The 26384-nt window shown below is 43.2% G+C and overlaps 1 protein-coding gene across 4 annotated transcripts in view; it reads right to left on the reverse strand.

Annotated features, from left to right (window-relative positions):
• COL12A1 (collagen type XII alpha 1 chain) overlaps window positions 1-26384 on the reverse strand; it is a 159390-nt gene that overhangs the window by 48943 nt on the left and 84063 nt on the right. For all 4 annotated transcript variants that reach the window (XM_053286902.1, XM_053286901.1, XM_053286904.1 and 1 more), the window contains exons 30-44: window positions 25249-25378; window positions 22228-22367; window positions 21623-21752; window positions 17877-18019; window positions 16812-16941; window positions 12807-12949; window positions 10437-10566; window positions 8733-8852; window positions 8312-8458; window positions 5940-6056; window positions 3612-3758; window positions 2777-2851; window positions 2198-2337; window positions 1962-2085; window positions 1047-1190 (exon numbers count right to left, since the gene is read on the reverse strand). In XM_053286902.1, coding sequence (XP_053142877.1) covers window positions 1047-1190; window positions 1962-2085; window positions 2198-2337; window positions 2777-2851; window positions 3612-3758; window positions 5940-6056; window positions 8312-8458; window positions 8733-8852; window positions 10437-10566; window positions 12807-12949; window positions 16812-16941; window positions 17877-18019; window positions 21623-21752; window positions 22228-22367; window positions 25249-25378 — 1960 coding nt within the window. The remainder of the gene's footprint in view (window positions 1-1046; window positions 1191-1961; window positions 2086-2197; window positions 2338-2776; window positions 2852-3611; window positions 3759-5939; window positions 6057-8311; window positions 8459-8732; window positions 8853-10436; window positions 10567-12806; window positions 12950-16811; window positions 16942-17876; window positions 18020-21622; window positions 21753-22227; window positions 22368-25248; window positions 25379-26384) is intronic.

The following is a 26384-nucleotide window of genomic DNA, read 5'->3' on the forward strand; positions in this document are numbered from 1 at the left end:
CTGAACACTTTAGAAGGGAAAGGGACATTTTCATACCTAAGTAAAACACACATCCAAAATTAAGTTCTCTCTCCCTCCACCCCTCCCCACAGCTAGAGCTCTTTGTTTTTTGCAACAATACAACAGAGACAGAAGTTATAAAGCAGAAACTACTCTCCCACTCCACTGAAACATGCTGCTCAAAGCAACTGATTGATTGATTAAGTGCCGTCAAGTCGGTGTCGATTCTTAGCGACCACATAGATAGATTCTCTCCAGGATGATCTGTCTTCAACTTGGTCTTTAAGGTCTCTCAGTGGTGCATTCATTGCTGTCATAATTGAGTCCATCCACCTTGCTGCTGGTCATCCTCTTCTTCTCTTCCCTTCGACTTTCCCCAGCATTATGGACTTGTCAAGGGAGCTGGATCTTCGCATGATGTGTCCAGAGTATGATAGTTTGAGGCTGGTCATTTGTGCCTTGAGTGAAAATTCTGGATTGATTTGTTCTAAGATCCATTGGTTTGCTTTCCTGGCTGTCCACAGTATCCTCAAAAGTCTTCTCCAGCACCAAAGTTCAAAAGCGTCAATACTTTTTCTATCTTGCTTCTTCAAAGTCCAGCTTTCACATCCATAGAGTGTCATGGGAAAAACCATTGTCCGAACGATTCTAACCTTTGTAGGTATAGACATGTCACGGCACCCAAATATCCTTTCCAAGGCCTTCATTGCAACCCTACCATTTATTTGTGATAAGACTGGCCCGGAGGGGAGACATGACATTTCACAAGGCTTGTGAAGCACAAGCTTAACTTTGAGTTCATTCCAACATAGCAGCTGAATTAAAACCTGTGTATTTGACCATATCTGTCTCTGAGACACTTCTATAATCCAAATTCTAAATGCTATTCTCAGAAACACCCTTTCGGGTTCATGAAGAAAAACCTCTAAACCTGAGCGGACAATACAGTAACAGCATGAGGCAAAATTTAGGCCTTGTGATTCAACTCTAACAGCCCAATCTTAACTATGTTAACATGGAAGTCCTAAAACATAAAGGTTGCTTACCAGAGTGCTGTATGACAACTGCAGCTTTCTTCACTTCGTCCTGTGACCGGCCATCTGTTACTACAACAAGTACCTTGGGAACTCCTTTCCTCATGCCACTTTCCCACGTCAAGACCTTATCTTTGATAAAGGTAAGTGCTTTGCCTGTGAATTGGAAGTGAGATAGATTCCCATTTAGATTATCTGCCTAAAATGATTCTTTTATATAGGTAGATAACATTAACCCTGAAATAACATTAAAATTTCAATCTGAGCAGTATTAAGGTATGATTTTTATTTAAAATATCACTTAAAATTATTATTAGCTGGCATCCAAACTAAATTACTCATAAGTAGCCCCACTAGAATTAATGGGAAAAGTTAGTCATGATATGATCATATCTTATCTCACACACACACACACCCCTGTTCAATTAAAAAAGTTATCAAAGCAGTTTACATAACAAAAGGAATGAGAAGATGGTTCCTTATCCTAAAGTGGCTCACAAGAGAGAAACACAATAGAGACACCAGCAACAGTCACTGGAGGGACGTTATGTTGGGATATATAGGGACAGTTGCTATCCTCTGCTAAATAAAAGCTTTAAAAAGTGCCTCTCTGCCCAGTTAAAGTAAAAGGTAAAGTTGTGCCGTCAAGTCAGTGTCAACTCCTGATGCCCACAGAGTCCTGTGGTTGTCTTTGGTAGAATACAGGAGGGATTTACCATTGCCATCTCCCACATAGTATGAGATGATGCCTTTCAGCATCTTCCTATATCGCTGCTGCCCGATATAGGTGTTTCCCATAGTTACCAGCAGAGATTCGAACCAGCAACCTCTTGCTCCCTAGGCATGTTACTTCCCCGCTGTGCCATTAGGTGGCTTCTGCCTGGTTAGCAGGGGTGAACTGTGATGTACAAATCCATCAAAAGATACCTGTCTTTGTGTTCCCTCCTCTATATCGAATGTTCTGAAGTGCTCCCAGAGCCTGTGCTTTATCATCATATGTATTCAGATGAAACTCGGACTTCGCATCATCACTGTATTGCACAAAGGAAACCTGAAATGAAGCACAGAAAGTTTCTTCTTCTATGTCTCCAGCAACAAGGACTTTATAATTTATCCAACATCTTGTTCTCTTGCTGACTGCCAGACAGGAAGGAAAGACAAACCTGAATTCCAGCAGGGTTGATTACGTCAAAGGCTCCAACGGTATTAAAAACAAATTTCACTACTTTGTTGAAATTGTCATCCCCAATACTCCAGGAAGCATCAGTTAGGAAGACTATGTCTGCTTTGGCACCCTTGCATACTGAAAGATACATAGACTTCAGTTAAGTCATTCAGTCGGTACAGTGGATGTGAGCATTTAAAGAGGAACGCGAAACAAACTTTTCAATGAGACACAATTAAATACATCTGAAAACTATTTTCTTCTGATATGATCTGTGAAGACTATGTTCAAAGGCTCAAATCAGAACATATACATCAAACACATGTAAGTAACAAAAACTATGAAAGCCAAAATGAATGCTTTGTAAGCTTAAGAGAGGGGTGCATTAAGATAAAAGAAGAACAGAGGAAAGGTTAAATGCAACTTATGGGCAGAACTCACTTCATTGAGCACAAGCTATGGTCACCCAAATTACAGTAAATCTAAAAGGAGTCAACCAGACCAAGTGCAGCAGTTTCAAAGTCTTGATGTCATAGATTTGCTACAAAAAACCCAGAAACCTTCAACAAGCACTTACCATCTCGAGCAGGTGGAATTGTTGGAGGGGGAGGGGGAGTTGGCGGTTCCGTTGGGGCTTCTGTTGGCTTGACCACTATAATAAAAGCACCAATTAAAATACTTTAAACATTCAATACTTTTAGTCTTGTGTGCTTTAACTTCTAATGACTTATTGCAGAGCAATACAATTGATAAAAGATATTCATTTAGGTGACCAGTTTATTGGTGCTTTGCCAATAAACCCTTCACGTGCTTTCAGAAAGAGAGAAAAAGAGGTTCTGTTTGAAAATAATGACTATGTAATCTGTAAAATCTGTAAAACTCCAATCATCCTGCCTGAGACTGCAAAGCTGAAGGTGTGAGGGAGTGTCAAACAACTTGCAAACTCCAATACATGACTTGTGAACAGCTTTTAGCTTGGTGGGTCACAAGCTGTGTACAGCCCTGTCGTAAGACAAGTGGGCCTGCAAGAGCAAAGGACTACACAGACTAGGAAACTATATGCTTCTGTAAAAAACCTTTCACTCGCATGAGTAAGTACAATGCAGTGTTCTTTCGCATGCAAGATGCTGAACCATTATGTATGGAAAGCAGATTGTGGAGACTAGGATCAACATGTTTTCTGAGATCTTCCCAATATGGCTATCCATGGAAAATGTTGCCCAATTCATGCATGAAATCCCACACATATTGAACAGGGGGAAAGATTCCTCAGAACCACAATTTCTTTTCTTTTCTTTTCCTTTCTTTGCAAGCCGAGGAATGACAATATCTTCAAAAACATTTGTTTTAACCACTTTCCTCCCAAATGCCTTTTTTAAAAAGTAAAGTAATTGTGATTATTTGCCACTTACATGTCTGTTCCCTCACAGACACTGGAGGCCCTTCAAGGTTTGGAGTCTGAACAAAGACAGTAGCATCATATCTGGTGTCTGGTGAAAGGCCAGTGAAACAGTGACTGGTTTCTGTACCACGCACTGTAATTTCTTGCCCTCTGGATCCTGTACGTAGATATAATAAGAAAAAATGTTTAAAATGTAGAACCTTGGGTGGAAAGCAGAAGCATGTACAGTAAAGAAGGGGAGAGATGCTGCAAGGGAGTGTTAAGCAATTCTACTAGATGTTATTTCTAACTTCTAGGATGCTTGGAAGAGACTTGGGAGCATCTGGGCTGCAGGCTGGTGCACAGCAGTGCCAGGATATGAAATGGGAAAGGTATAGAACAGCTGATCTCCATAACAACACAGGGGAAGGATTGCTTAGCAGACAACATGCTTGCCTGTCATATGGCAGATTTCACTCCAGTCCTTCCTTTGATCTGCCTTAGAGTTTTTTAATGTCCATATGTACCACATTTATTTTAAAAAGCGGGGGGGGGGGAATAAAAGCACTTTCCTGCTTTGTAGCAGAGCTGCAGCGGGAGCAACTGTGTTACAAAATTATCTTTTCATAGTCTGAATTAAACAGGAAGCATATATATAATTGTGGGAAAGACCTGGTATCCGCACCTCTCAACTACTGGACTCTTCACATGAAGGACAATCTCTCAGATCCAAACTGCTGAAGCAGCACATAATGTGAGCTCCGTGCCCACTTAGAGGACCAGAACCAGTTGCGCTTCACCCAGTGCACAGTGCAGAGTGTGAATTCTACCTTCCCTTCAGATTGCCCTGTAACTGGTAGAAATATGTCCCTGAGGACTGCACAGAGTGCTTCCAGGAGAAGAAGAAATTAGGAGGCTGAATGTCTTCCATTTCTCCTTCTCTTGGAAGCACTCAGTGACATACAGAAGCATGTTCCCGAGGACACAACTGTCAGGAACATATTTCTACTATTACAGGACCATCTGAGGAGAAGGCAGGAACCCCAAAAATCACCCTCCCCACAGAACACTGGGTGCAGCCTTCATGGGGAAGGCTGCTGAAGTTCTCTGTTCCATGCCCACTTTGGTAGTCCAGATATTAGCCAATAGTTTTTAAACAACAGGCAACCTGGGGCAAAATATGTTGAAATGCAGAATGCAACGAGGAAAAAACTTCCTAGAAGCAATGAAACAAGAGGGCTTTTTTATGGAGAACTTGGATATTTGTCCAAGATATAGGTTATCTTACGAAAGCTTGTAGAGGTTACAATATTAGTTCTTGGCTCTTGATGGATATGTCTGTGCCTGTACATGGTCAAATTACATGTTACATTAAGTATGTGCTTAGCATCAGTGTGCTTATCTCTTTTAAACGAAATAGTAGCTTGACTGTGACATGGAAGCTTTAAACATACCCCTACCACATTCCCAGCCTGGATCAAGCCCCCTTGCAGCTACTATATGCCATAGGAATAAACTCCCATCAAGTTTGGGAGTACAGACAAATCATAAGGTTGTTCATATGATCAAGATGGTGGCTAGGGAGGGCTAGGAGCAAGGTAAAGTATAACTGCTTTCCCCCAAATGGCCACTTTGATTCTCTTGTTGCACTACTTGTCCGCACATATGACTGTCATTGCAGCAAGTGGTGCAGCGTTCTGGAGTCCAGGGAAATGCAGCTCAGCCTCCAGAAATCCCACAATGCACCAAGCAAGGAGTGCAGTGCATTGGGGGATTCCCCCATAGCTGGGCACTCTAGTCACCCAGCTCTGTGTCTGCTCAGGCTGCAGGCAGCCTGAGAAGACACACAACCAGGGACCGGAGTGGGAGGCTGTGCTTGGGCTCTTTTACCACACTAATAGTCTGGGGGAAACCTCAGGCTACCTGGTGGGGCAGCACCAGGATCAGGCACAATCTCAACACTCCATGTGAGCAGCCCTATCCGGGTGGGCTGCTCATGTGAAAAGCTTCATTGTCTACAGTCACATTACCAAATGTTTTCTATTTAGAATTCTTAATGGGAATTAATAGAGTACAGACATAGCATTTATTATTATTTATTTACACAGTCAGACATTATTATTATTATTATTATTTTTATTGAGATTATATTTCCCTCCTTATTCCTACCTCAAAATATAATTGATGAACCAACAAATTTCTAGCAGTGCAGGGGTTTGAAGAAGGCAAAGGGAGAGGGAGAAGGGAGAGGTTTTGCAACTCAAGTAATGACAAATTTGGAAACAAGGTCTTCATTTAACAGTCCTCAAGTTAGTTGTGGTACATTGCCAATATTTCGTAGAGGGTTCAATATATTTACCATCCACTGGATTTAGCTTCAGCCTGTATGAAGTGGCTGATCGATGAGCTGACCACCTGATGCAGAATGTGTCCCATCCTACATTATAACTTGTTAGATCAGTAACATTCAAGTACACTATAAGGACAAAAAGAAAGAAAAATTCACTATCTACATGGAGAAGACTATATAAATGGTAAAGATAAGGTAAACAATTTTTAAAAAACCCAGCACTGACCATGAGATAATTTTTGTAATACCACAAGAAATGAGGGGAAGCATTACTCAGCTACAGCACCGAACATGTCTCCTCAGTACAAGTTAATTCAGATTCATGCAAATTCATTTGATTGAAGAATGGATGCAATGATACCAGAAGGCTTTACACACAGGGCTTTTATTTCGAATCCACTCCTGATTGGAGTGTGCCAGTCCACATATTAGCTGCATTTACCATGACATCTCTGCAGGCCATCAGGGACTAGTAAGACATGATTCTATTTTCCCCTGTCCCCCGAATCAAATCTATACATTCTGGCTTAGCTCGAAGTATGTCCAGCTTTTTAAAAATACTCTAGTTTCAGCAGCTTTTGTAAAAAAACCCCAAGGCTTCTCTTGTGCCCCTGCTGCTTCTCCTTTGATGTGTGCAGTGGCCATGCCAGTATGGGTGTTTTTCAAATGTTAACTCCCCTTCATTGTTTACATAGGCTTTAGATATGCAGAATGGATGTCTTCTGAGCCTTTTTTAATGAACTGATTCCATTAGCCTGCAACTTTCTTCAGGACAGAGAGAAAGCATTGATTCTGCTTTAATCTTCCCTGCCTCTTAAATCTTCTCAGTTGTGTGTAGCCCTACACAGCAGCAGCTCTCAAAAAAGACCACTCCTCAGCATGTGGTAGCAGTCCTCACAAGCATGGAATGGAAGCAAATACACACTGCAGCCCATCATACAACTGCATCTTGCAAACTCAATCAAAGTCAACAACAACACACCTGTTGCCAGGCTGGGATCCCTGTCTTCTGCCCCGCCCCCCTGCTGTGCTACAGACTTTCAGCCCCATATCTGCATGGTTAACATGAGTCTGGATCACTATATGAGGAAAAGCAGCTTAGGGCTTCAGGGGAAATTCCAAAGGAAAAGTCACAGATGCAAAAAGGGTTGAGTATTCCCTTCCCCCTCCACTTCTCCATTGCAAATTGCCCGTCCTGAAACCCTTTGCAGCAAAAACAAAAACCCCTCCACCAATCTAGCATCACAGAAGGCTGCGTTGTCATATGCACTCTCAGCCTTAGACCTAAAGACAACATTGAAGGTCAACCAGTCCATTCCAGTCCAGGCTTCTAGCATATGGTATTCATCTGGTACTCATCATGTGGAAGTGGAGCAGGGAGGGTAAAGTCGCTGAACAAAATAATCATACTATTAGTGTGGTAAATTCCAGGCTCCCCCACCCTTTTTTTAAAAAAGGGGGGAGGGAAATAGTACATCTTTAAACAGTACATCTTTGCTCCTGTTCTGGAAAGGGGAGTGCACAGACTCACAAACATGAAGACTCATGAAATGGCAGCATAGTGCTGCAGGGTAGGATTCAGCCTTGTTGGTGTTCACCAAGTTAATTTAAAAATATGTTTCAAAGGCTGCTGTAGGGGGTGTACAGGCAGAAAAAAAATTAGAAACTTAACAATGCTGAAGCTTTCAAATGCTATGAACAGGGGATTGGGGTTGGGGGAAGAGTAATAGGTACACATGACACTCGGCACTAGGCCTGAGGTAATAGGAACGCATGACACTCATGCAGCCACACTCCACACAGTGCAACTAGTCTGCACCAGATGAAGTATTAGGGGGAAAATGACAGATTGCAGATTGAATACTTGGAAAATGTGATTTCACCACATGGCACTAGGTGAAAATACATTTGCATCCCCCCACAGCAGAATGCACTGCCTAACAAACTGATGTTTAGATCCCCCATAATAACAAAGTAAGGTTATTATAATGTTTGACTGTTCCTGCTTGAGACCAATTCTCTGCTTATTGTCCTATGCCAGAAGAATGTTTGTTGCCAAGATGTCATGGTGAAATAGGTAGTATGGTATGAAAACTTTTTTAAAAAACTTTGCAACTTCTTGTACAATGACATACTTCTCTAAAAGGAATACTTCCTTTAGGTTATTTCTTCTATATTATAAAAGTATTATATTACTATATAGTATTATATAGCCTATATAAAATAGGCTCCTTCTTCAGTACTGCCACAGGGTAGCATGTTCTAACAGATTTAACATCCTTGTTGTAATAGGTTATTTCTCACATCTGCTAGTCTCAAGGGGACTCCATGTCAAAGAGGTAACTCAACACTGACTATACAATAAAAAGACTTGAACTTACATGTAGTGCCTTGATCTACCAGGGGTGCACTGAGTCCAGAATCATACTGAGCATAAACATTTACATCATAGGTAGTACTAGGAGACAGGTTGTGCAATGTGTATGAAGTCACCTCTCCAACAAACACCTCCATGGGCTCATCAGTACCTTAAAATAAAAGGTACAAAACAAGGAATTTTAATTTGCAATGCTGTATAAGGTTACAAAAAGCTGCTTTATATTGAGTCAGACCAATAGATCCATCTGACTCCGCACTCTCTACTATAACTGGCAAGAGCTCAGCAGATGAGTTGCTTAAAAATTGCTTTCACATTCACAATCTGTATATTTTTAGAAAATAGCATACATATCTGCAAAAAGAGGAAGGAAGGAACAGATTGCTCACTTTAGAGAAGGCAGGGTATTTTTTTTTCCTTCTTACCTACAGGTTTATACACAATTTTATACCCAAGAACGGGAGATGGTGAAGGATCCCAGGCAACTCTGAACCTTGTATACCATTCATCTGAAATGCGTATGTTCTGAGGAGAAAGCAGTCCCACTGAAAACAAAATTAAGAATATAATATTAGAATATAGATGTGAAGTTGTTCTATATTTCTGCAGTGGCTGACATACTGCACAGCTTTACAAGGGATCAATCCTCACAAGGAGCAACTAAACTAACAGTGCATGAGGTCTGAATTTGTAGTGCTGAGTGGGCAGAGAGGGAGGAGGAAGCAATTTTCACTTCTCTCCCCTCCCTGCAAAAGCTCTTTTTGTGTCAAAAAGGATGTCTGTGGGGGTCTGCACAACCCTCATGAACATATTCTTAAACATGAAATTGTCTTTTGTGGTGAGGGGAGACAAGGGGAAATTGCTTTCCCCTCCTTTTCTGCTCACTCAACACTAAAAAGCACCAGGACCAGGTTGGTGCAGACTGAATAGCCCAAAGAAGTGTCTACACTTTCTATGATGACAAAAGGCCTGAGATACAACAGTGGCTCCCTAATGGTATGCCATGAAAAATAAGGATATTAAATCATGAAAGATTCTTGTTAGCCTAAAGTACTCACCTACACATGAGGTTGTCTGCTGTCACACTGCATGATTCACTGTTTCAGTCTTTATCTCCTTCTAATCAGCCTCCACCAGCAGGTGGATAATTCTACCACTTCTCTACATAGAGTCATTCAGTCACCTCCAGTGCAGAGACATGGCAGAATTATCTACCTTAAAGGAAGGCTGACTATTACAGTTTACACAACCTAATAGTAAATCTGTTCATGTGTATGAGTGAAGTTTGCCTCCAATTTTAATCCAGGAAAAGGTTGCCTCTTATATCACAACTTTGGGGGACACTGACATAGGTCTTCAAATGAGGACCCACTAGAAGAATATCAGCAACTTGAACATTGACAGTGCCATATAAAGAAGCAGTGCCATGTAAAAACCCTAGTCCAGGCCTGAGGATGACCTAGAAGACCCATGTTTCTGATGAAGCAACAGCACAGAAGTTGCTCACAATACTTCAACTGAAGGAGATCCCATTATAATCTGGTGTGATTGTTAAAGCTATGAGAATTTCTAAAACCTTCCTAAATCTACCCTTTTTTCTCTCCAAAACATAACATAATTCAGATATACACATGGAGCTCCACACAGTCAAGGTCTAGTCCATTCACATCAGTGTTGAGGAACGCTCTGTGAATCCATCCTCCCAGCACATGCATTCCTTTATTGTACAATAAGGAAATGTAGAAAAAGTAGTCTCTCTGGCTTGTGTCAAGCTCCACCTGAGATATGTGGAGCTTTGGATCACAATCACTGGATGTAATCCAGAGAAAAGTAAATTTTTCAAGGTGAACCATTCTGGAAACTTTTGTTAAAAAGCAGTAAATAAATAGTAGTAGTTGTAGATAGAGTTCAGTTGATCTTCTTTGTAACTTACAGCAGGTCAAGAAATGATTGACATGCTAAAATATTGCTGAACATTTTAAAATTTGTCTACATGTATTCCCATCCAGATAATCTTTACTCTAAGCAGAACATACAAAGTTTTCCAAAAGTGTAATTGTAATTGTAAATATCTACTAACATCAAAAATAAAGAAAATGACAACTGTATTTAAAATTATGCTGACGTACCTGTTTTTCCATTTCCTGTCAATTGCCCACCATCTCCATCTTCATAAACTGCCACAACTGTGATTCTATAGGGTGTGTCTGACTGCAGAGGCTGCAGCAATACGTTGTTCCTTCTACCAGGCACCATTGTCTAGAAAGAAGAAAGAAGAAACAGGTAAATCCTGTAATGTTGCAAATTGCTCAGAATGAGCAATTTAATCAATAAGTGATAGATTAATCTGTAAGCAATTCATTAATCATACAGGTTGAGGAACTATGTGTTGGAAGTGAAGGACTTTGCGCTGTCTCTTGACTCAATGACAGTGGAGGACAGACTAGCGAGTCAGAGGGCTAGAGGATCAAGACACTGGTCATCCCTTCTCTACTGCTCTGACATTATCCCTTTGATATGTAGATTGCTACTCTCAGAGGACTTCCTTCCTTCCAGCCACTTCCTTCCTCTTCCCTTCTACCTTGCAACATGCAAGCTCCTCTCCCCTGCACCATGTGTGCAGAGATGCAGAATCCATCTGCATCCAGCTAGATAGAGTAGAGATCCCATCTCCTCACTTTCCTCTCTAGAATGGAGTTCTCTAATAAATACCACTTATATTGATTTGAAACTATGAACTGGCTCCAAGTTACTTTACTCTCAGCATACACGCATGCCTAACTAAATTCTGCTGTGTTGTGCCTCTGTGCACTCGGCTATAATGAAAAAGGGTTTCTCTTACCAGAGAGAATTCCCAACACTCTGAATGCATCAAACTAAACAAGTAGGGATATATTTCATTCACAGGCTGACATACTGTGCAGGGTAATTGTAGACATCAAAAACATTAAAGAATTATGCTAAAACTACTGCTTTCAGAACTGCCTATGTTACCTTACATCCATGGTGTTGTGAAACAGGGTGGGTGCACTACTACTTAAAATTGTGCAATCATATTTCTGTGATGCGACACATGATTTCCAATGTATACAGCATCACAGAAGTGCACAACCTAACTTCCCACACACAATCCTCGCAGCTCTGACATTGCTCCTGCCAAGCGCCCACATGACTGGAGCACAAGCCACTCATGATCAGCATGGGGAAAGCAGGCAGAGGCCTCCTGCAACCCACAATGCACCGCACGAGGAGTGCGGTACATTGGGGGATTTCCCTGCTGCCAGGCGCTCTTGCCACCTGGTTTTATGAATGCTCGGGCTGCAGGCAGCCAGAGCATTCACACAACCAGGAAGTGGTGTAGAAGGGTGCACACGCCCTTCTACCCCTCTATAAGCCTGGGTACAAAACCTTGGACTTTTACACACAACATGCTTTACTGTGAGCTTACTGGAAGACTTTATTGTGAATTTATTATTTATTTATTTATTTATTTATTTATTTATTACATTTTATATCCCACTCTTCCTCCAAGGAGCCCACAGCAGCGGTGTACGACATACTTAAGTTTCTCCTCACATCAACCCTGTGAAGTAGGTTAGACTGAGAGAGAATTGACTGGCCCAGAGTCACCCAGCAAGTATCATGGCTGAATGAGGATTTGAACTCAGGTCTCCCTGGTCCTAGTCCAGCAGTCTAGCCACTACACCACGCTGGCTTGAAGTTGTCCCAAAAAACTGATGCAAAAAGTGGATGTTTTTAACCCCAGATATAAATCAGGCTATACTCTAACACACAGTGAAAAACCTAAATTGTGTGTGAACTGCTCCCTGATAACTCAAAGGGATGTCTTTGGGGCAAATCTGGCCAATAAATGTAGCCCCTCCATTCCATGGGAGATGTGAGTTAAAGAGCTTTAAAAGCCCCAGGTATAAAACTTCCTGGTGAAGGGTACCGGGATCGGGACCAATCCCAGTGCTCCACACGAGCAGTCCTACCCAGGTAGGGCTGTGTAAGCATGGATAGGGCTGCTTTTGTGAACAACCTTAATATCTGGATAGGTCTCATGACAGGATAGGGGGGAAAGAACATTCTGTATGCACTGAGGTAAAATGACAACATCCAAGTCTCTGAAAAGCTATTGCCTGAATAACCTTTGGTTTGGTTGGTTGTACATAACCATCTTTTAAGTATTCAAATGAAAAATAGTAAGGTGGTATTTTTCATTACATTAATTCTTAGGAGATAAAGAAGAATGCAAATTTACAATTAATTCTGAGCACTTCATCAGGAGGGTGTGCATGCAGAGGCTCTTGTAAACAGACTTCCTGTGGGATCTGCAGCCAAACTTACTATAACATTAGGAAATCAACTGCGGCTGCAATCCCATTCACACTCTCATGAAAGTAAGCTCCACTGAACACACTGAGACTTACTTCTCAGCAAACATGCACAGGATTGCACTGTGTGATATATTTCTAACACATCAGGATGACACTTACATATTCATCAATGGGGTCTCCAACCGTGGGAGAATATATGATTCTGTACTGCTGCACAGGCCCATCAGCATGGTCCCATTGAACAGAAAGACTGTTTGTAGTAGGGTCAAAGACTCTGATGTTTCTGGGTCCACTGCGAGGCACTAAAACAAGAAATAATTGCAGCAAATAATGAAATATAATTTAGAGAAGGCAAGGCAAGGCAAGGCAAGGCAAGGCAAGAAAGTAACCCTCCCAGTATGATGTTCTGCAGTACATCTTAATGTACTGATCAGTAATCATCCTAATGGATCCAGGGGAAGTATACAAAAATGTCTTCACACCATTTATGTCTTACTTAGTGAAAGTAAATAGGTAGCCAGCACATCCAGTGGCAGTGGGCTACAGCAAGGGCGGCTGCAGAGCAGGGACCAAGGGGGGCTAGCACCTGCTTCAGGCAAGTAGCATGCCCCTCCACCTGCCCCTCCATTTCTATTTCAGACATCTAACATTAAAGGACACAGCTCACTCAACCAGAAATGCCCTTTGCCCCTTCCGTGACCCTCCTCTTTCTTTTTTCTAGTGCTGCCAATGGGCTACAGATGCTAATCATGTGCTGCTCTTGTCTAGGGGACAAGAGCTGGTCTTGTGGTAGCGAGCATGAATCGTCCCCTTTGCTAAGCAGGGCCCATGTTGGTTTGCATTTGGATGAAATAAAACCTATGAGCACTGTGAGATTTTCCCCTTTTCCCCATATGGTACATTAGGCAAGGGGAGACAGCCATCTCCTGGCCCGCTGCCTCAAACGGCCCCCAAAGAGCGAGGCCAGCCATGCGGTGAGAGGCCCTGCACTAGGGATGTGCGTACTGTTCCGGCATTCCAGTGGTTCAGTCTGGGGGTTCGGGGTCGAACTGAACCACCCCCACCCCCGGGTCCATTGGACCAGAACCGGACCGCCGGGTCCGGTCTGGACCAGTCCGCAATTTTTTTTTTAAAAAAAAAAATTCAAAGTGTATTCAGAATACCTTTAGCCCCTTTGGGGGGCTTGCTGAGGCCGTGGGGGGGGATCTGCGTGGGTTCCCTCACCCCCTGCCAGCCGTCCTTATCACCGCCGCGGCCGGGTATTTTGCTATTTTTGGCCCTTTCAGGCCTCCGTATGAGCATGCGGCCGTTGCATCGCGCGCTCATATGGAGGCCCGAAAGGGCCGAAAATGGTGAATTATCCAGCCGCAGTGGGCCACGCAGTGATAAGGATGGCAGGTGGGGGGAGAGGGAACACATGCGGACCTCCCCCACCCACAGCCTCAGCAAGCCCCCCAAAGGGGCTAAAGGTATTTTGAATACACTTTGAAATTTAAAAAAAAAATTCACGGACTGGTCCGGAAGCGGACCGGACCGGGGGGGGGTGTTTCGATAGGGGGCCAGACCAAACTGGGCCAGCCAGTTCCATGCACACCCCTACCCTGCACCAGCGGGCAGACACTTTGGGTGGGGAGGGGAAGGTCTTGCCTGCCCCTCCTTGCTCTGCTGCTGCCCCCCGCCACCTCTCCATAGCCCAGTGCAACTGCTGGTAAAGATCTGCTTGTAGCTAGCTGGGAACAGGAAGCCTTCCCCTCCCCCATCTAAAGTGCCTGCTGGCTCCCTGACTTGTTCATCCTTTGGGAACAGACTGCTACTACATACAGAAGAACCTTTCCACCTTCAAGGGATTTCCTCTAAACATTCTGTATCCCTCAACCATCTTTGCTGCACTTCCATCCTGAGGTATAGACCAATCTGAAATTAAACCAGCTATGACAATTTATATTGACAACAAACTGAGCCAGAACCCACTTTTGGACAAATGGTTTTTTGTTTTGCTTTTTAAAGATTTGCTTTTTAAAGATTTTTAAGATTTGTTTCTTTGAACTATTTTAATACAAATGTCTGACTGTGCTCAATTGTCAAGTTGCATGAATGAAAAATTAGCCAGCCCAAACAGTATAATAGTCATTAGCAAATAGAACTTTTGAATTCACGAAGTGCTTTCTTGTCTTTAAAGGTAGTACAATTATTTATATTGGGGGGGGGGACTGATGTTTAACTTGATCTTTTGGGAACAGGACCACCACCCATTACATGCAGTTTGTGGACAGAAGGTATTCTGACATTCAGTTTTGCTATACAGAAACAGAATGACTTGCTCGCTGCTTGGCTTGCTGCTGGCCCTATCCATCTCCAGAACAGCATCCCTGCAGTGGCTGTTGCCACTGCTGAAAAGTTGTGTATAAATGTACCATGAGGGGCCCATTTTAAAATCTCATCTCCGGGCCCACTCCAACCTTGGTATGCCCGATTCCCTGGCATGTGCAGGTAGGGGTGGAAGAGACTCCAGCCAGTAAACTTGGAGAGCTGCTGCCAGTCAGTGTAGACAATACTGAGCAAGATGGACCAAAGGTCTGACTCAGTATAAGGCAGCTTCCCATGTTCCTAAACATTTTTTGCTTTTTGCATATTTTCACTGATAGAATGGCGAAGCCAGTAGCAGTGAAACAAACAGACAAATTTACAGATAAAACTGGGGACTTTACAATATATTGAGGTCTTTCACACAACCTTGGCTGGGTGGGAGGAAGGGTGGGCTGGGGAAAAGGCAGGAGCTTGCCTGCATTCCTTGCAGATGAGTGGTGGCCATCTGTGCTCTCACTGCATCGGGCACCCCACAAGCAGAGACGTGGCAAAGGCTGTAGCCAAGAGTGGGAGGACCCCTCCCCCACATCCCAGGGTGCACTGGCCGCTCCTCACTGGTGGGAAAGGCGGAAGGCAACGGGCAAGCCTTTTCACCTGGTGAAAAGGCAATCTCCCAGATGATCACCTGCCAAGGTTAAGCAAACCACAGGCTCGCTTAGCCTTGGCTAAACACCAAGGTTAAAAGTCAGGTTGGGCGGGCTTGATCCTGGTGCTGCTAGGCTGCTTGTGAGAACAGCCTCATTGCCTAAGTGTGGCTTGGCTATCTGTCCCTTACGGGATATAAGGCTAAGGAATATAGGAACACAGGAAGCTGTCATATACTGAGTCAGACCATTTGTCTATCTAGCTCAGCATTGTCTTCACAGACTGGCAACGGCTTCTCCAAGGTTGCAGGCAGGAATCTCTCTCAGCAAACCTTCTGCTCTTCCCAGAACGGCTCCATCCCCTGAGGGGAATATCTTACAGTTGTCACACTTCTAGTTACCATTCATATGCAACCAGGGTGGACCCTGCTTAGCTAAGGGGGGAAAGTCATGCATGCTACCACAAGACCAGCTCTCCTCTTTGTGAGGTTCTTTAAGGTTAACTGCATCTAGACTTGTGATAACGTTGTGTCACACAAAGAGTTAATGTCAATGTTCACATGTAAATACCGGTGATTTAAGATGAATTTATGAATGTCAAAACACAGAAATCTATTTCCATTAGCCCAGGTCAGACATATGTACACTACTGAATGTGTATGCACCTCACCACTGAAATGAGGAAGGGGACCTCGCTCACTGGTAGAGCATCTGTTTTGCATGCAGAAGGTCCCAGGTTCAATCCCTGTCATTTCAAGATAGGGCTGGAAAACCCTGGAGAAGCTGCAGTCAGTGTAGACAAGACTGAGCTAGATGGACCAGTGGTCTGTCTCCGTATAAGGCAGCATGCTATGTTTGTATGCAATGCTAGCAATCACTTTTAGGTGACTACCAGAATTCACCAATGTATCTCTAGTGGACATCCACATGTGAATGCCAACATTCATCTCTTTTTGAACATTCTGTGTAACACATAATACATGCACACATACATGAATTTGGTAGAGCAAATTTAGTAGGAATCAACTGTTTCTTCTACGTCCTCTGAGCACCCGAACAGAGGCCAATGTTGCCCAAGTGATGCCTAATGCTAAAAATTATGGACTGAAATGTACAGTATTGGCAGAACAAAGAAGCGTAACGTTTCACAATACATCACTGAAGTATAGCAATAATTTTAAAAATGTACACAGAACTCTTATTTTCTGCTTACATGTTCTTCCCTGTCCAGGACTTGGATTTCCTTCTCCATCAGCATACAAAGCAACAACATTAACAGAATAGGGAGTGTCAGGAGACAGACGTTCTAATAAAACATTGCGGGTGTTGCTTGGAACCACAACCTACGAAGAAAGCAATAGCAAAGTTTAAACTAACAATTACAGAACAAATCTTATCTTGATCATGTGAAGACAAAATGTATTCAGTTCTTCACAAGTTCCGTTTCTCTTAACAGCCAAATTCTCCTTCACTTCAGAATTTCCCCCCCGCCCTTGATGCTGTGGTTTCTGAAAGAGGCTGAGAGAAGGAAGTGGTTTTTTTACCTCCTTCTCTTTACCTTTTTACTTCCTCGAGTAAAGTAGGTTTACCGGAGCAATTCAGATCTATAAGATATGTGAAATTTGTTGACATGGATTCAATCCCTCTTCATAAATCAGTCCTTGGCACAAATAACCAAACTGCTTATATTATAACAGTTAAGTAGATATTCCCCTCTCCCTCCACATGTTACCACAGAGAATTCGACAGCTGAGTGGAGATACTGATCAAGATAAGAAATTGAGTACATTTTAGTATTTGTGGCACTAACAGTGTACACATTTTGTATGTGAAAATGTGGTCTTTCAGGGCCAATTCATATGAGAGGAAATTAGCTCTGACTGCATGGCAAGTTCAGTGTATATTACAACTCAGTGTGCAGCAAAGCACTAAGCAGTGGTCTCAGTGAGCTGCCAGGAGGCAGATCTGTTTGCACCCCCTAGCAAATTGACTAACTTTCACCTCAGACTTCAGCAAAGGCTGAAAATCAATCTGGTTGTTTAGTCATTCAGTATTTTCTAGCAAATAATTCTGGCTTTGCATTTAACAATGGCCTATTCTAATTTTATTCTACTGATGTTTACTATTAAATTAAAATATGTGAAGCAAATATATAACATTCGGAATAGTAAGATGAAACAGGACACTTTATTTTATTTCTGCCAGCCAGAAATAATTCTGGGAAGGATTACCCCTCAGCATTCATATAAGAAAATCTCCAGGAGGCTAAATCACTTACAGATTCTGATGGCCTGGGACCAACTAACGGAGCATAGACAATTCTGTACTGCTGCACTGGGCCTGGCGCAGCTTCCCATTGGACGTTAAGACTGTTTGTTGTTGGGTTGTAAACTTGGATGCTTCTTGGTGTTCCTCTAACCACTGAAGAACAATGTAAGACAGTTTTATATTAAGAATTAATTGCTTAGTTGCAGAAGAAAATGATAAAACACTGATTTAAAGGTAGACGTGTGTTGAGGGCAATGTATGAAAGGCAGGATGTAAGCCAGTGACTAGAGTAGTGTGTCTCATAACTGCAACATTAAAGGGTGTGTGCGTGCGCATACAGACACAGCATCTCTATGGGGTACCTAAACTGGAGGTCTGTGACAGAAGTTGGCCTTTCCACTACAATGACGAATATTTATATATACCACTTTCCAACAAAAGTTCCCAAAGCAGTTTACAAAGAGAAATAAAAAATAAATTAAGACTACAAATACTACAATACCACAAAGAATCAATGTGTAAAGCTGAGAACATGGTAAAGGTCCCTTATCATTCAGAGGGATCAACATCCATGTTCTTATCCAGCTCAGAATGAGAAAGTCAGTGACCATTCTGTAGAAAATTTCGTCTCTGCATTCAAGTCCTTGAAAGGGAGAAAGTGTGGCATAAGAGTAAGAAATACTGCTGTGTCCAATACCAGTACCGCACTGAATGCTCTTTAATCCAGACTAGATATGGGAAACATATTAGCCTTATTATTCTCATGTTATGTTCAATTTGCCTACAGTGTACACGCATACAGATCTGTACACATATAGTTATTCACATATTACATTCACTGTAATACACTTCCCATATGTACACTGTATTTGAGGGGGACTTGTACCCAGGTTCATTTTTAAAGTGAATGAATGTGAAAACCCTTTCATTAAAGTGAAACCCTGCTAACTTGGCAAAGAGGCACCTTTTAACATGGTGATTCTCTTTATTTAGCAGGGGGAGAGTAACTGGCCCTATTCACCCCAGCACAGTACCTCCAGTGTCTGTTGCTGGTGTCTATCGTGTTTCTTTTTATATAGTGAGCCCTTTGGGAACAGGGATCCATCTTACTTATTTATTATTTCTCTGTGTAAACCGCTGTGAGCCATTTTTGGAAGGGCGGTATAGAAATCGAATTATTGATGATGATGATCATGATGATGATGATGTACAGTCATTCACACAAAAATATGTAACATGTGTACAAACACTGGTTTGTGTGTACAACATAATAAGGCTATTCTTGTGACCAAAGTTGGGTTGGCAGGGAGGGGAGGCAGGCACCTACCTCCTTTCCCAACTCAAGGCTGCCATCGCCGCTGCAGCTTGGATGGCCACACCAGTATGTGATAGGGATGTGCAAACCAGTTCGGGGTTTGGGGGCTTCATGGTCAAACCGAACCCCCACTCCAGTTCATGAAATTTTTTTAATTAAAAAAAATATTCTGTACCTCTAGCCCCCTTGGGGGGCTTCCTAAAGACCAGGGGGGGGGGTCCATGAAGGTGTCCCGCCACCGGCCTTGGTAATAACTGCCGCAGCCCATCCGGCCGCACTTTGTGGCCCATTTGGGCCTCCGTATACCTGCACGGCGGCCATTTTGCCTGCCGCCGTGCATGCACAAATGGCTTCTGCAAGGCCTGGCATGGCCCAGGGCCTTGCAGAGGCCATTTGCACATGCACGGTGGCCATTGCAAATGCGCAAATGGCTTCTGCGAAGTCCTGGGCCATGCCAGGCCTCACAGAGGCCATCTGCACATGCATGGAGGCAGGCAAAATGGCCACCGCGCAGGTATATGGAGGCCCGAATGGGACACAAAGTGTGGCCAGACAGGCTGCGGCAGTGATTACCAAGGCCGGAGGGGGAACCTTCATGGACCCCCCGCGGCCTTTAGGAAGCCTCCCCAAAGGTCTAGAGGTGCAGAATTTTTTAAAATTTATATATATATATATATATATATATATATATATATATATATATGTGTGTGTGTGTGTGTGTGTGTGTGTGTGTGTGTGTGTGTGTGTGTGTGTGTATATATATATATATATATATATATATATATATATATATATTCGCTAACACCCCAACCCAGAACAAACAGAACCGGGGGGGTTGAAGGGGGGCCAGACCGAACTGATCTGGTCATGTTAGAGTGCAGTTCGCACTCGAACCGAACTGGGCCAGCCGGATCCATGAACACTCCTAGTGTGTGAGCAATCCCAGAGTGGTGAGGGGGAGCGAGGAAACCAGACTGCATCCTCCAATATCCCACAATGCACCGTGTGAGGAGATCAGCACATTGGGGGAGCTCTGCACTGGCTGGTCACTCCTTCCCCTTAGTTCTGTGGAAGCTCAGCTGCTTCCACATGACTTGGATGTAAGGTAGGAAGTGCATGCACGCTCTCCTACCTCACCTTTAGCCCAGGATTGAAACCCGGGCTATTTAGGGGAGGATCACTGGGATCAGGATCAATCCTGGTGGTTCTCACAACCAGACTTGCCTGGGTAGGGCTGGTAGTGAGAGTAGTATATGACTATGGCTATTATAAACATAAATTCAAGGGCACCTGCCAGAGACAAATCCCAAGGATAAGAGGGGGTTAGGAGAGTAACAGAAAGAGGGAGGACATGCCTTCATCTCTTGCCTGTGGGCTTCCCGGAGGCATCTGGTGGGCCACTATGTGAACCAGAATTCTGGACTAGAAGGGCCTTGGGCCTGATCCAGCAGGGCTGTTCTTATGTTCTGATGATATGGTTTAGTGCATAGCCAGAGAAACAAACACAGAGGCTATTCTGACAATCAGCTGAAATCGGGCTAGGGAAGCCTAGCCCGATTTCGGCTGACCGTGTAAACCACCGGGCTTGGCTGCAAGGCTGGTGGTTCCTAAGCGGGTAACCCTCCTAACTACAGCTGCCCTTAAACCAGGTATGCAGAGCGAGCGCTCCGCAAACCTGGTTTAAAAAATCATGAGTAGCCGCAGCGTGGCTCCATGCCGCAGCCACTCACGAGGAGACCCCCGGAGGGGAGGCGAAAAGCCACCTCCCAGCTCTGGGGGTGTCTCTCCAGCATGCCCTGTGCACTTGCGCAGGGCATGCTGGAGCTTCTGAGGACCAATCAACCCCCACTCCCCCCAGCACCCGCCGGCTCCGTTACGGAGACGGCAGTCATGTGGGTGGCCGGTTTGGCCACCCAGAGCAGACTGTCTGCTCGTTTGCAGGGACAGCGGGTTAAGCCCGCTCTCCCCGCTCACCCTTAGAAACCGGGTCTCACTGAGACCCGGCTCACAGTATGATAAAAAAGTACAATGTCATGGTATTTTTAATGCCCACATCACTGCTTCCCTTGCACTCAACCACAGTTCCTCACATGTGCTGTTTGCACATTTGGAGAATCAAGATACGCAGTGCAGCAGGAGTTTGTTCATGGCCTCCAAGACCCCCTGAAACCTTTTGTGTGGTAACACCCAGGTATTTTACTCTTTTCCCATTAACACTCCTAAAGTAAACCGCTTGTTCCAGGTAAGGACCTTTGTCCTATAGATGTTCCACAAACTGAACTGCAATAGAACAACGTCTTGCTTAGCACTATTTACAAAATGGCCACAATCCAATGCACAATAAGGTACGGATAAGCCCACTATATGCCTAGCTCTGCATTTAATTGTGCCTCAAAGCTCCAATATTTTAAAAGGGGGGAAAGCCTTGGTGTTTTACTTACAAGTTTTCCCAGTGTCAGACATCCGTCCTCCATCACCCTCTGGGTATTCAGGAATCACAGTTACTTTGTATTTTGTGTCAGGCTGTAGGTTCCTTAGGACAGCATAATTTGTATTTCCTGGGATGGTTGCCTGTTTATGTTTTGAGATTTAAAGGGAAATGTAGTTCAGAAATATTAGCTTTTATGATGCTAATGGTGGAATATGTTGCAGCACATATAGACTGATCTTCATGGTGTGTTTTTTTAAAGGAGCACATGGTACACTTCCTGAGACTACACCATGTGAGCTTGCAGCAGGAGAGAGAATTGTAATGCATGTTTGCATGATCAGCTAGGCAACATGCTTCCAAGCCAGGGGAAACTAACATGTCAATGAAAGGATCCTAACCTAACCTTCTCCCTGACATGCCATTTCACTACAATCAGGGAATAACATTCAAGCCTGTGATTCCATCACCCAGGTTTTCATCACCAAGAAAGCTGTACCATGTGCTTTTTCTGAATGCACAGATCAGCAATGTGTGGTGCTCCAAGCCAATAACAGACTCTAGCAAAAACAAGAACAGGTTCAGGATAGGCATGAACTATAGTCAAAGAACGATTACCTGTTCGCCTACATCCCCTGACACTGGTGCATAAAGCACCTTGTACTGACGAGGGTTCCCTTCAGCATGATCCCATCGAACATTCAGTGTGCTGGTGGTTGGATCATAGACTCTGAGATTCTTTACTGTGCTGAGAGGTTCTGAAATACATGAAAATGATCCATCAGGCTGTGCAAATCATATTGTTGTGAACCACCTTGCCCTGTTATACAAAGGCTATACCTAGTGTTGGTCTCTGAAAGAGACCTTAATGGATAATTAGACAGCTCTTTGTCCAAAGACCACCTTGGAATGATGTCTTGAGTTACACACCCACACAGAGTGGGAGGAGGGCGAAGCTACTCTGCCCTGTCTGAGCACATAGAAAACTCAAAAGGGGGCAGTTTGGTTGTCAAAACTGGAGTGATACTGCAATGAATCTGATATGGTCTTTGTGCTTGCTACATCCCTGGAACATCTACTCAAGCTGTACGTTTGTAAATATGCACATTGGAGTCATAGTGCTGCACCCTGGGACAGCTGAGGATTCAGCTGAGTTTATATCCAGGGTAAAAAAAAAATTCACTTTTTACATCAGATTTTGGGGGCAGCTTCGAATTTGCAGTAAACCCGCGGTAAAGCCTGCTGTGTGAAAAACACCCAGGTTTAAAGTTTCACTCGGCTGTGAAGCTAACAGGGTGGATTGGGGCAAACCATGATCTTTCAGACTAAGCTATTCAACAGGGCTGTTATAATAGTACATTGTTGCTCAGATTTGTTAAATATATTTGTACAACAATTAATCAAGATCATAGTTTTCACAGAACATGCATAAACCATGTGCATAATGATCTAAAATTTAACCTCTGGGGAGAAAATCCACTGAACAGTGATAAGAATCCAAAAGTTCTGGGCCTTGAAATATTGACACAAATGTATTTGCCAGATAATGAAATAAAATGGGTTTTAATCCAGTCCCAGTGACAGGGGCACACCTAGGTAATTTTGGAGCCCGAACCTGAAGGGCTTCGGAGCTGCTGCCCCCCGCCCCCACTTGAGGGCTGGGGGGGTTGGGGGCAAGTAAATATTTTTTAAAAACTTTTTTAAAGCGCCGCTGCACAGCGGGGATGAGAGCTGCCAGTGGGTGTGCAGGCACTCGGGAGAGGGAGGCAGCATGTGCAGAGGCCTGAAATGGACTGAAAATAACCCAATCTGTCATTTGGGAGGCAGGTGGGCTCAAAGAAGGAGCTCTTGCCTCCCTCCCCTGAGAGCCTGCACATCCTCTGACAGTCCACGTTCCTGCCACACAGCAGCACTTAAAAAAAGGGTGTTTTTTTTAAGTTTTGACTTGCCCAGCAAGTGTGGGGCAGTGGTGGGGCTCTGGGGAGGCCCCCCAGAATATTTGGAAGCCCCCCCAGGAGGCCATGGACCAAATCGCCATCGTCCATGTCTAAGTGCACCGCTGGCCAGTGATATAATATAACATCTACAAATAACGTATGTATGATAACCTTGTTCCTAGGATAACTGCATGTTCGCTACCTTCCAGCACTAGACTGGGGGATTCACAGCTTTGAAATAAGTAAGTTTTTTTAAATAGAGGAGAAAGGAAAAGGTGAAAGGTTAATAAAAGGACCAGACACTACTGTGGTGGAAGAGCTAGACATTCTGGCATTTTCTACTTCTTGTTAACTTCAGGTGCTGCAAGATTCCAGATTAAATCAAATTAAGCTTGATAAAATGACACAGAACTGGGGTGGAAACTGAATTGCTTAGTGCCAGTGATAACGTGGGCACTGGCTGATATGTATCCATGACTATTGTGCAGCTTGCACATTGTGCAGTTTGCACTCCAAACTACAACAGATGTGTGTACCTGTGAAGAATGATTTTCACAGCAGAAGCATATTACAGTTTTGTTCTTTTGTGGAAAATGTAATTTTCCCATAATAGAAGTCCTGCCTTGGGGAAAGATGCCCCCAAACAAGAAAAATTATTGAGTTAAAAATATGCATTTAAACAATTATCTGGAAAATCCAAGGACAATTTCCTCCCCTCAAAACACAAACACACACACACACACACACCAAACTGAAAACTAAGCCAAGCAAACTTACATTAGCTAATAATTACTAATCTAAAAAGTAGGGATGTGCATGGGCCCTTTTGTGTGGTTTGGTCCGAATTCGAACCAAATTCAGACTGAACGGCAGGTCTGTGAACTAGTTCAGTCTGTTTGACCAAACCAGTTCGAACTGGTTCAGGGGTTCATAATGCTATGTAAAAGGGAATCCAGTGAGGATTCCCCTTTGCTTGTAAAAGAGAATTCTTTTAAAAGAGCTTGCTGGTGAGGTGGTGGCGAAAGGCACTTGTAAAAGTAAATGCTAAGGGGCTTACCAGTGGCGGTACCAAGCAGCGGTGCTCACCCCAGCCAGCAGCCCACGTGGTGACAATGCTTCACACTTGCCTGGCCTCCGTGCATGCGTGTAGGCCAGGAGAGCACAGAACTGCACCACTGCATGGGCTGCTGGCCGGAGAGAGTACCACTGCTTGCCAGTAAGCACCTTAGCATGTACTTGTATAGGTGCCTCTCACCACCACGCCCAGCACTGCCCTCACCAGCAAGCCCTTTTAAAAGAATTCCCCTTTATAAGCACAGGGGAATCCTCACCAGATTCCCCTTTACATAGCATGAACCGCCAAACTGGTTCACCTCGAGCCAGGCTTGATTCGGCTCGAGTGCAGACCAACCCTTTTTCCTGAAGGTCGGTCAGGTTCACAGTCAAACTGATTGAACTGGCCCAGTTCATGGCAAACCTGTTTGCTTCAAACCATTCATGCACACCCTTACTAAAAAGCTTTTTAAAAAAACTTTTCAGAGGAAATTTCAACATTTCTTGAAAAAACTGTGGAAAGGCAAAAATGCAAATTTCTGCAGAAATTTTCAGCATTACACAACTATCCTCAGCAAAGGAAATCCTGCAGACTTACAGTATATAGCAACTCATAAATGAGAAAGTTGCTCACAGTTGGTTTACTTACTAGTTTTGCCCCTCCCTGTCATTCGTCCTCCTTCACCATCAGCATATATGGATGAAACTGTAACACTATAAGGTGTGTCAGGTTGCAGTTTCTGGAGTACAACACTGTTCTGCCTCCCCCCTACTGTGGTCTAGAATAAAACAGAATGAAACATAAAACTGGGGGAGCAAGGGGGTAAATTCAGAAGATTCTGAAAGGATATGTCTTTATTATTATTGACATTACAGTCATAGCATAATTAGTTACCAAAATCCTGGAGAATCTCAAATTGTATAGATTCCTTCTCCCTCCTAGGTCCCTTCTTCTTTGTTTTTACTTAAATTGTAAAAAATATATGTAAAGCCAACTAGATGCACTAATATTTTAATGATTTAATGAATAACTCCATGAATACTGGGTAAAATCCATGCTTTAAGACCTTTGAAATCACTGGGCTTAATTATATAATAAAGAACTTAATGTTCATTTCAATTAGCCTTAAACACTGCTGATTTTCCTTGAATTGTGACCGTTATGTTTATAAATGCTTCCAGACTTGGCAAGAATGACACACAACCAACTTCTTCACTACCAGTATGGGTTTCTGTTTTCCATTCTGCAGTCCACATAAGTCAACATAAGTCTGTTATCTTTCAGTGGATATTTTAAAAACAATTGTGTCCACATAAAATTCTCAAATAATTTTTATTTTATTTTTAAAACACAAAACTCCTAGTGAACCTTCTTATTTCCACACCTCAGGTAGAGATTGCAAAGCTTTCAGTCCCCAGCCTACAGTTAAAAGGTATCTGGTGGCAATAAGGCTTATTATTAATAATAATAATAATAATAATAATAATAATAATAATAGGAGAAAATAACTAAAAACAAGGACCTTCAGATTGAAATGGATCAGCTCTGGAAAAAGAAAACAATAGTGGTGTCAATAATTGGTGCCCTTGGCGCATTACCAAAAGAACTTGAACACCATCTTGACACCATGGGCATCAATAAAATTACAACACATCAACTACAGAAGGCCACACTACTAGGGACAGCATGAATACTACAAAGCTATCTTTAATTTTTCTTAAGTTATCCTAGACCCTTGGAAAGGGCCCGATAATTAAAGTACTAAATCCAGTCAATAACATCTG

Source organism: Hemicordylus capensis, chromosome 1 (assembly GCF_027244095.1).
Source record: "Hemicordylus capensis ecotype Gifberg chromosome 1, rHemCap1.1.pri, whole genome shotgun sequence".
In the NCBI taxonomy this organism is placed as follows: Eukaryota; Metazoa; Chordata; class Lepidosauria; order Squamata; family Cordylidae; genus Hemicordylus; species Hemicordylus capensis.